Raw genomic sequence first — 10,997 nt, 5'->3', positions numbered from 1 at the left:
CTGAGTTAGCCGGACCCATTTTAAAAAAATAACCGGCCCAGGACCTGGAACCCTAAAGCCCTAGGGCTTACCGGGACGGGTACTTGACACCCTTAATTAAAAGTGATAGTTTAAATATATTTCTCACACTTCCATTAGTTTAAGTATAAAACTAAAAAAAAAAAATTATATGTATTTTTAATGCTTACTCTTTAATTAATGAACTATCAATATCTGTTGAAGTTTTGATATTGATATCAAAAATAAAAATTGCCTTGCTTGGTGGTCTTGCTTGGACATCTTTGTTGCTGGCGGTACTAGCAGTATCCTCATGTCAGTTATCACTTGTACTTGCTGTGTGTGCACACTTGGATTATCACATTATTTGGTTATTATTTTTCTTTCGTATTCATTTTACATTATCTTATTATTGCTACTGCCCCTTCTTCTTTCCTTTTCCTACCAACTTGCATATGCTTTTTTTAAATCCAAGTCTTATCAGAAACAGTATCATAGAGTCTGTATCATAGAGCAGAGGTATGATTTGTACACCATCCTCCCAAACCCCCACTTGTGGGATTAGGATTACATTGCAGCGTTGTTGGAAAATATGATCTAAATGTCAAATGTCATAGGTATGCAACAGCCAATTGCCATTAACGTCAATAAAAACCCCGAACAAACAGATTATAATAGAGAAATTTGAATGTATTTTGATTAAAAATGAACTGCAAGAAAATAGATAGTTACAAACTCTTGCGGCAGAAACAAGGACACCAAAATAGCCCTTGTATAAAAAAATGTACGAATCACTTCTCCAATGAGAGTAAAGCGGAAGAGAAAATCCATTTTCTCCGTAACATATGGCGGGAAAATCCTGAAGGCACCCCAAAGTAGCCAATTTGATGGTTGTGAAGACTGTTCCGCTACCAAATGTCCCTTTGCAGATAGGTGGCAATAGCCCTTCTGTTTGGACATTAGACGGATAGGATGGTTAGTGTCTACACAATCAAGAAATAACTAAAGTTGGTATTTACCAAACGAAGAACATGAATTCTTCATTCCAGAACTTGCTCAGCACTTAAAAGTTCAAAGACGGACTTCCCGGAGCAGATAAATAAAGCAAATTAGGGAATTGGGGAACTTGGCTTGAGATAAACTCTTATGCTTTGGCCTTAAGATGACCTGGGTGAATTGATCACTCTGACCATTGCACCACAAGTCCAATAGCAACTCAGGAAATCTCAAGAAGCCAGAGTTTTAAGTCGAGGGGTATCTGAGGAAGAATAGGAAATTATCAAAATTCTTCACCAAGAGCAGAGACAAGAAGCTATTGGAAGACAGACAGCATTACAGTTAGGAGTAGACTACCTTTTAGGACCAAATGAGAAAAGGAGAAGAACAGGACTACCGGCAGAAGTTACTTGAGAACAAAATTGTGATGGGCAAGAGAAAGGTGGAATAAGAACTAAGCACCACCATTATACCTCCAAGATAAGAAGCATGAAGGATAGCCTACATTACCCAGATGAACAAAGTAGAGGCCAACAAGCTCCAGAATTTCCTGTTTTGCTCCTGACTCTGGTACAACACAATCCAAGGAAAGAGGGGTGGAAACCCAAATAATCTCAACCCATCCCCAAGGTTTGCTTCTGTGCAGACCCCTTAGCCAAAGACCAGTCACTTTTTGAAAGAACTAAATAATCATTCATGAGCAGCATTGCCATTAACTCCCACCTCCGAAACATTTACTTGAGGTAATCTATCCTCCACCGACCGTTCATCCATGTTATTGACTGTGTCCCACAAGAACCCATTTTCATTTTCCACTGAAATCTTATCGAAGTCTTTATCCGCTACTCGAGGGTGCGATGTAACGTATGAGATGTATTTATCTGCATAAAAGCAAATATTAGTCAACAAATTCTCTCTCAAAAATAACTTGTATCCTGACAAGTAACTTCAAAAGGGAAAAGAAATTAAAGCAAATCCTGGATCTTATCATAAAATGATATTGAATTCAGATATAGGTGTAGCATGTCAGAATTGGCAAGAGTGATATAATGACAGACATCATGTAAAAGTGATAACTAAGGAAATGAAGGATAATTCTGCTAAAACACGAGACAGGCGTTTTTGAAAGCGAAAAAACCAATGAAGTCCATGGGGCTTGAAGCAAAAGTGAGAAGTGAAGCACACGCTTATTTGATGTGAAGTGCAGAATTTACTGGAAACTACAATATCAAAAATCAATGAATTTGGTCCAATAAAAGTTTACATTGCAATGATAAAAACCAACTCCAGCATGCAGTATACAATAATTCCGTTGTTAATCCAACTCCTCAAAACTTAAAGAACCAATATATTCTTGCTAGAATCACTTTATGCACCATTGTTTGAAGCACAAACTTCTCTAAAGCTCATGCTTGCCCCCGAAGCAATAATACCCAACTTCGAATCAATTCATTGTTTTAAGAAATGAAGAAATGTCTTTAGATAACACTGCACCAGACACAGTTTTTAAGAACTTACTTAACATGAGAATCTGATCTTAAGAATTTACTCATTATGCAAATCCTCTTTTGAAATAGTTGCAAGAAAAATGAATTTCCACCACGGCATTAGCTCAGGATCTTACCAGCCAAGTTACGAAGTGCATTCTCAGCTGCCTGTTGTTGAGCATCCTTCCTAGTCTTACCCATTCCGACACCAACTCTCTCACCAGTGAAGAAGACCTACAGATTACTCAGGCTCAGAGTTCTGAACATAAAACCTTAGGCTATTTGTCTAAATGCAGATGCCAAAATGATCATGCACTTTTATATGAACAGGAGCACACTCCCAGATCAAAACAATTATCTTCAAAGGGAGACACTACCAGACAGTTCATAAGCACTCGCCAATTTTCAGAGTCAAATATCAAGACATACATCCACACAGTTCATCACAGCACGTCTCACATATATAATAAAATTTTAATTGTCTCAACTAGAATATACAGATCCATGAATGTCAAAGTCATCAACACAATACTTTCAAGTATCCCATCAGCCGTTACACCTTGCACACTATTTCCTAGTATCCCATTAGAATCAAAGAAGAAGAATATTATTACTATCAATGGAAACTAGTGCTGCTAAACAGAAATTTCTCTTCATATTTATACGACAATAATGCAATTAATCAATCCCTGCAATAGCTTCAGATATGTGAAAATCATTCTTTTATAAAGAATTCTCTAACCTCAACTGAAAATTGCAATTCCTCAACAGTGCTCACCACAGGCCTGAACTCAACCTACAAAGCAAGACAAATTGGTGGAACTCTTACTATGACAGCCAAGAAAAATCAACACAAACAGCGAGGGGTATCATCTTGGCTAAAAAGTATGTAGCACATACCTTTGAGTTGCATCGTCGTGCAATTTCTTGCAGCACCCCAGTAGCTAAAGATGGTAAGTTCATTCTCATAGCTTCTAGTTGAGATTCTCTGTTGTTAAATAGAGACTGATGTTGAGAGAACCTACCCTCTGTCAAGGGCACAGTACAATTAGCCTAGCAAGCATATGTTATAAACTTGACGAAGAGAAGGCATAAATAAGGAAACGGAGAACAGATTAAAGAGACTGTATGTGTCAAAACGAACATAGCGGATCTCTTTCTCGACCTTCCCCAAACCTTCCCATACTTGTTCTCCCTGATACCAAACTAAAGACAATCTATAAAGTGCACATCCCATAACCAAAATTTTGCTTCTAGAATTCAAGATTATCGAAGAACATCTTTTGAACTCCTTCCAAACACTATCTTGATCAATAAAAATACACACATGCCACCATCCTGGCAATCAACAAGTCAAAGTATTCAATTCTAGCCTTCTTTATTTACTTTTATAAATTAAATCCCGTCTTAATTGATAAGTAAACATGCAACTAGTTGAATTTGTTATTTGATAGCCGGGGCTCAAAATCGCAAGCTGAAAACTAGCTCTTAGGAGAACAACAGTAGCAGCAACAACTGCAGTCAAACTTAATACCAGCCATTAACTTAACTACATTCATTCCCAAAAGAGTCACTGAGATGGCTACCTAACCCCAAGAGCAAAAACTAGTGTGTTTACTAAATGCATTCCTTCCTAAAACCCAACTTTTGCTCATAATCAACTTCACAACAGCAAAAAAGGGATTGAAAATAACAATACGCAATAAAACAGTATGTAAGAGTGAACTCAAACTCACCTGTCTGATGAATAAGAGAATTCTGTCTGTGCATATCATGCCTGGAATTTGCCTGCAAAGAGTTCTGTACCCGAATGAATTAGTCAGCAGGAAGAGAGTCTTTAACTATTTCAGATGGAAGCAGCAGCAAGTACCTCCCCATTCTTCCCCGTAGATGCATATGTTGGTAACACCGTGCTTGTTGCACCTTGACTGAGAATCTGATGACCTCTCTGTTTATCATACCTTGATGCATCAGATTCTTGAAAAATTCCAGGTGATCGACTACCCATCTGTCCTTTATTTAGGTCATCTTCCACCAACCAACCACCCTGTGACGGTATGGGCAGTATGGGTGGTTTCTGAGGCATTCTAGATAATAAAGGAGGTTCTGCTGAACCACGATACCTCATATCCTGGCTAGGATTCAATATGGGGTACCTTCTCTTCCCATCAGCATCAGCTTCAGAAAAACTGTTATCTCGTCTGAATGGCGCTCCCAGTAAACTTGGTTCTAAGCACACACAAACAAAATGAACTACTGGTTGGGAAACCAAAATGATTAATACATCAATTATATAGCTGCAGGTAAAGACAGGTTTGTATACTTTCTGAAGATTGAACTGGTCTCATTGATTGAGCAGGTACATTTGCAGCAGTTCCACCCGTAAGCTGGGAGCTTCCTGACTTCATATCAGGATTGTTACTCGTGAAAGGAGGAACAGCATTCATATTAACTTTTCCCTCCTGGATAGAACATATACATGAGAAGATAAGCAAATGACTGGCTGAAAAATCAAGTACTTGATTTGATATGTGACGTGTTACGCTTCCAAGTTTTCTTTTTGGGGTCAATCATGTGATAAGAAGTCAAGATAGGAACTAATAACAGTTAAAACCATACCTGTTGATGCAACCTTTGTGCAACTTCAGGCCCGTACATTCCCTCGGGAATAGGAGCAAAATTTCCAGATGACACAAAACCAGCATCCTTAGAGTAAAGAAAACAAACCCTCATCATAATGATCAGCCTTCATTTCAAGTTGTAATTTAAAGAGCTTGTAGATGAATACCTCGGACATTAAGTAGTTGCTAACATCAGGTGCAGAAGGTAAATTTACAACCTCATCTTCATAGAAGATTTCACAGATCTTTCGGAGTAGACCTTCATCAAACTCTCTGATTGACAAAGAAAATGGATCAGAGAAAAAACTACTTAATTGAATTAAACTTAAATGCCTCCTCTGAAGACTGAGAATGAACTTACTTGAAGAAACGACCTCTAACATCACAAGCAACATTTCTCGCCACACACAGGACTGGAACTGCATTGGCCATCTACTCGATAAAGAAGTTCCCATTCAGTCTCAATGTGACCAAAAGAAAAAGAAGATGATACTGAAATCATTTGAAATGGAAAAACACACACCTCTGCTTGTGGAGCATAATATGGAATAAAAGCAGGGACAACATGAACACGAGGTTGATCTTTATCTTCCCACACTTTTAATCGGTCATCAATAACCATCGCCAATTTTGGATGACAATTGCCATTTTGGAAGACAGTGAGTAAAGACTTCTTGGCTCCTGTTGGATAAAATAAGATAGATGATTTACTTGGTTAAATAAAGACGTTTTATAATACCAGTTCAAGAGGAAAGGGTATTATAGTCCGCTGATCAGAAGCAATCACAGTTGGCAGCCTTTTCGATATCATTGCCACTATAACATTAGAAGCTAAAAAACATACTACCAATGAGCTTAGAACGACATAAATCAAAAACAAGAAGACATATCTTTCATTACTTATTCTGTAAGAAGAGGTTGATCATTTCTCTGGTCAGGATAAGGAAGAGGGGTAGTGTTACCATGCATGGAAGAACAGAAGATTATTTATCTAAGGAGTCATAACGCAGGAAAGTATTCTAGGTCCTAACCTGATTTGACACATACAACCCGGTCCGTCAATTGCTTGCCATTAATGAGGTGTGACCCAGGGTCAAGTAGCCTCCAAATCTCCAATGCATAATCTCTCTCTGCCATGGTGCAAACATATACTTCAAACCTTTTCCGACCTTTCGCCGTCAAATAAGTTCTCAACTCATCCCAAGCAGGACGTAATCTAACTAGCACGCTGGTATCCCGATTCTGCACAAGAAGTTCCCATGATGAGAAATGTGTGAAGCTCAAAAATTAAAATCACGAGACAACCATAATGTGTTGCAAAATGTCCAACTGAATTCAAGTTCACATTCCAGTGTAACAACGATATCTGTAAAACCCCTAGATATTCCAGTGGCAGTAGACTAGAAGGCCAAACATCCAGATTTAGCTACATGAACATAAATATTGAATGAATGGAAGAGCCATAAAAGAACAAAGACCAGAGGTGGATGCTTGCCACTCCTCCAAACGCTTCCTTCCAGCAATTCACACAGATTAGGATGCAGATTTCTAAGTGTGATCAGCCCATGGGGGTATCCAACTTTGCCTATGCTGGTGGATTAGCAAATTTACATGTGTAAAGACCATCAGCGTCATGAAGTGCACATATATAATGACGAAAGGAACTCAAATCCATAAAATTCGTCAAACACCTTCTGCAACGAGGGACCAATAAATACCACAGAGTATATTACAAACATCTTCACGGTGAGGGAAAATAAATGAGTAACTTAGCCAACAGTATGGTTCAATCTGCTCTCCTTCTCTTGACACAAGAACACAAGAAGCATCACTAACCTCAGCAACAACAACAACAACAACAACAAAAAACCCAGTGTATTCCAAAACTAACCTCAGCATTGGATCAAAATGTAGTATAAACTAAAACCTATTATGCAAACACCCACCATATAGAAAAAGCATGCTATTGAAAACCAGCAACGAAAATCATTTCTCAGAAAGCCCTATTTGGGACTGAAAACGTATCAGTTACATGAACTTCTGGAAATTAGATGAGGAAAAGGGGTTTTACAAAGCAAATTAAAAGTAACAAAGGGATATTATGTTTGACACTGAATGGTCTCAAAATGCCTAGAAATTGTATGACTACAACAACTTGGAAGTTCATGAAATTATCAACGGCATCACTAAGGAGTAGATCAAACAATATCTCAAGCACAGATCATCAATAAACTATACATAAAACCTTGTCTACAAGATTTCAAACAGTGTGTAAGCTTTCTGAAAAGAAAAAGGCATAATTGTTGAGTGATTGATCACAGTTGTCCCAAAAAAATAGAAGGTTTTAACTAATAAGCATATTGATAACAGGTGAAATATAAAGACAGGATAACAGCAAATGTTTAAGCACCGAACTTTCAGATACTGTGAAGCTAGGTAAATCATTTGAATTAACAACTCAATATACTATCCCACAAAAGTACTCCATTTTGTATGAGAAACCATAAAGCTTCCTCTACTCAACTTCAAAATTCAATCAACAACTTGCCTCAATGCACTGCATACACTTTCATTATATACCTAAAATACTAAGAAATGAAAAGAATAATAGGGAAATATTAAGAATTTAATGACAACCTACAACAAAAGAGCCAACAGACAAACCAATACTCCACAAGTATATCACGGCATGCAACTCATCACCTTCCACTAGCACCGTAAAGGTGCACTTAGCAGGGGGTATTCTCCATGATGGGAAAAGTAGAATAAATTGAGAACATGCATGCCTTAGATGTGTTCGCCATAATAAGAATCAAAGATAAGGCATAACAGATAAATGAAAGAAGCCTCCCTATCTTATTACCTCTGGATTAATCCGCGTAAGGACCACATTCCTTTCCAGCAACCTTATGACTGGCCGAACTACACGCTCTTGCCCTTCAGATAACTGTAGCACCTCCTCTTGTTGGGCTTTATATACTTTTCCACCGTCAGCAACTGAATCACTCTCCGAGTACTGTTTCAACAGTGCACGATCCTCCATATACCTCTTCATCTCAGCAGACATTCCAGATAACCGAATTGGATCCGTCTCTCGTGCAACCCAACCCCGCAAAGCCTCAATTCTATCCTCAAATGACTTCATTGTATTTGCAACAATTAAAGTCTCGTCCAGATCGAAAACAATTGATAAACACCTCATATTCAACATTCGTAAACAAGCACTATACAGACCTAAGGGCACTGAATAGCACCAAAAACAGGGGAACTTTTTCTGCTTACTTGGCATTGCTACCAAATGTATTTCTTCTTCCCCCAGCAAGACTACTGCAGTCTACACAAAGACCAAGGAAATGGAACAAAAATGTCAGCAGACAATTTATCCATAAAAGTACATTATATTATAGCCACAAAACATCAATTACACATCATTTAATGCATCAATTCGGGATTTCTCAGTCCTCAGAACTAATGTTATGTCTACTCCAGACAAAATCACATTTCCAACAATAGCTTTAGCACATCTCTTTCATTTTTAGTGCAAAAATACAAGACAAGCCTGTCTACATCTCATATGAGAAATATCAATTATTTCCAATAGAAACATAAATGCCAAAAAAACATATAATAAATGCAGAGCAGCAAAGTCATCCAGCATCCTCATCATTAAATCATAACATCACAAAATAGTTCACATATACATCCACGTGAAAATGCCACAATTACTCCCTTACATATCATAAACCTACAAAATCACACAAAATAACTGCAACTATAGCACTGCTAATAAATTTTGTATACACAAGTACATAAAATGCCACAAACATTTCTCACTGTCAAAAAATTTGGAGTAAACAATTAAAATGAAACAACTGCATCCAGTAAATTTCAGAATAAATGTAAAATCACCAACAACCATCATGTCTCAGTGTCACAAAATTCCGTAAACAACTAAACAACAATTGGCCACCCGTAATTTCGTAGTAAATGCAGAGTCAGCACTTCACAATTAAACACAAAAAGCAACAAGAAGCATTGCCTCTCGTTAGCACAAAATTCCATAACAACAAAAAATACAACTGCATCCAGTAAATTTCAAAATAAATGTAAAATCATCAACAAGCATCATGTCTAATTGCCACGAAATTCCGTAAACAACTAAACAACAATCGACCTCTCATAATTTCGTAGTAAATGTAGAGTTAGTATTTCACAATAAAAGTAAAATCATCAGCAAGCATCATGTTTCATTGTCACGAAATTCTGTAAACAACAACTCCCTCCGTTTCATTTTAATAGGCCCTCTTTCTAAAAATATTTGTTTCAATATAGTTGTCCCTTTGATGAAATCAAGAGGATTTTAATAAGTTCTTCCAATACTACCCTTATCATTAAAGGGCTAAATAAAGTATATATATTCAAATTTATATTTTCAAAGCATAATTAATAAGGCTAATTTGGTAAAATAAACCCCTAATAAATATTTTTCTTGACGGAAGTGCCAAGTCAACAAGCGCAATCTATTTCGAAACGGAGGGAGTAAACAACAATTGACCTCTCATAATTTCGTAGTAAATGTATAGTCAGCAATTCACATTAAACACAAAATCATCATCAAGCATCACGTCTCATTGTGACAGAATTCCGTCAACAACTAAACAACAATTAGCAACTGGCAATTTCGTAGTAAGTGTAGAGTCAGCATTTCATTAAACACAAAATCATCAATAAGCATTACGCCTAATTAGCACAAAGTAATTTTACACTATAAGTAAAATCATCAACAAGCATCATGTCTCATTGTCACAAAATTCCGTAAACAACAATTCGAATGTAGCGTCAGTATTTCACGTTAAACAACAAAATCATCACCAAAAATACAGTAACAACAACAAAATACAAGGCGTGCAGTAATTTCACAGTATAATTAAATTCAGCACTATACAACTGGTCATAAGTTCGTTATTCCATTAACCTTGAGTTCATAGAAGCAGGAAGCGTGAAGATTGATCAACGGAGACTGATCAGAACCAACTGGCACCGAATTCAAGTTCGGTTCAAGCTTACAACGAACAGGTGCTATAATTGTTTGCAGAACAGAGAGAGGATGACACCGCTCACTGTTTGTAGAGATATGATGGATCCGTATCTCGTTATTCGGAAATTGAAAACTCTGATCCTTCACTGGAATAGTATCTAGCTCTCCTAAACACGTTTCGCCATGAAACACCACCGATTTCACCCCTAAACGACTCATAACTCAAATTCAAATCCAAAACAGCGCAAAATGTGATGAACAATTGGATGAAAATCCACAGAAAAAATACAGAGGAATCAGAATTTCTTGAAGAGAATTTTTCGAATTTTCTCTCTCTCTCTTCACTCCTCCATTGTTGTGTACCTATTTTTTCTCTCTCTAGAGCTGGCGCGCTCTCTTTTTCTCTCCTTTCTCGCTCTATAATAAGCAGCGGGTTCGAATAAATGGGATGTGTCTAGGTATTTATAGAAAGCATAGGTGGGGGTTGGTTAATAAACGGTCTCGTTTTTGCAAGAAATTACGGAAATACCGGAGGGTTTTCGTGTGAGTTATCTGGTTCAAGGTACGCATGTGATGTGTGAGGTTGCACGGGGTTGTTATCCTACGCTCTGGCTCACGGTAAAGATGTTAGTGCTCGTTTGGTATAAGATTAGATAATTAAATTTGAGATTAATTTAAAATAATTTTTTCATTTTGGATTGAAATAAAATTGAAGAATAACTAATTTGTTATTGTAGTGTTATTTTTATTTTATGTTGAGAATGTAATAATAATTTTAAAATATTAATTTCGAAATAACTTATTTTTCAAATAAATATGCCTTACGGGTTTGATTTGAAGTGGTGTTGACCGTCCTAT

The 10,997-nt window shown here is 37.1% G+C and overlaps 1 protein-coding gene across 3 annotated transcripts; it reads right to left on the bottom strand.

Annotated features, from left to right (window-relative positions):
• Positions 1-611: 611 nt before the first annotated feature.
• LOC107842757 (RNA polymerase II C-terminal domain phosphatase-like 2) lies at positions 612-10,576 on the bottom strand. 3 transcript variants are annotated; one of them, XM_047396809.1, is made up of 15 exons: positions 10,077-10,576; positions 7,965-8,435; positions 6,133-6,343; positions 5,625-5,782; positions 5,463-5,533; positions 5,269-5,374; positions 5,100-5,186; positions 4,804-4,942; positions 4,351-4,709; positions 4,217-4,280; positions 3,381-3,508; positions 3,223-3,276; positions 2,618-2,714; positions 1,717-1,874; positions 612-945 (listed from the first exon to the last, which is right to left on the bottom strand). In XM_047396809.1, exons 1-15 carry the CDS (start codon positions 10,356-10,358, stop codon positions 697-699), a joined length of 2,634 nt encoding a protein of 877 aa, XP_047252765.1. In that variant the 5' UTR covers positions 10,359-10,576; the 3' UTR covers positions 612-696. The 3 variants fall into 3 exon arrangements, with proteins under 3 accessions (XP_047252765.1, XP_016542225.2, XP_047252766.1); XM_016686739.2 differs by having other exon boundaries at positions 4,217-4,268; XM_047396810.1 differs by having other exon boundaries at positions 612-1,874.
• Between the last annotated feature and the right edge of the window lie 421 nt (positions 10,577-10,997).

This window comes from Capsicum annuum, chromosome 9, assembly GCF_002878395.1.
Source record: "Capsicum annuum cultivar UCD-10X-F1 chromosome 9, UCD10Xv1.1, whole genome shotgun sequence".
Taxonomy (NCBI): Eukaryota; Viridiplantae; Streptophyta; class Magnoliopsida; order Solanales; family Solanaceae; genus Capsicum; species Capsicum annuum.
This window is presented reverse-complemented; position numbering and strand designations above follow the sequence as displayed.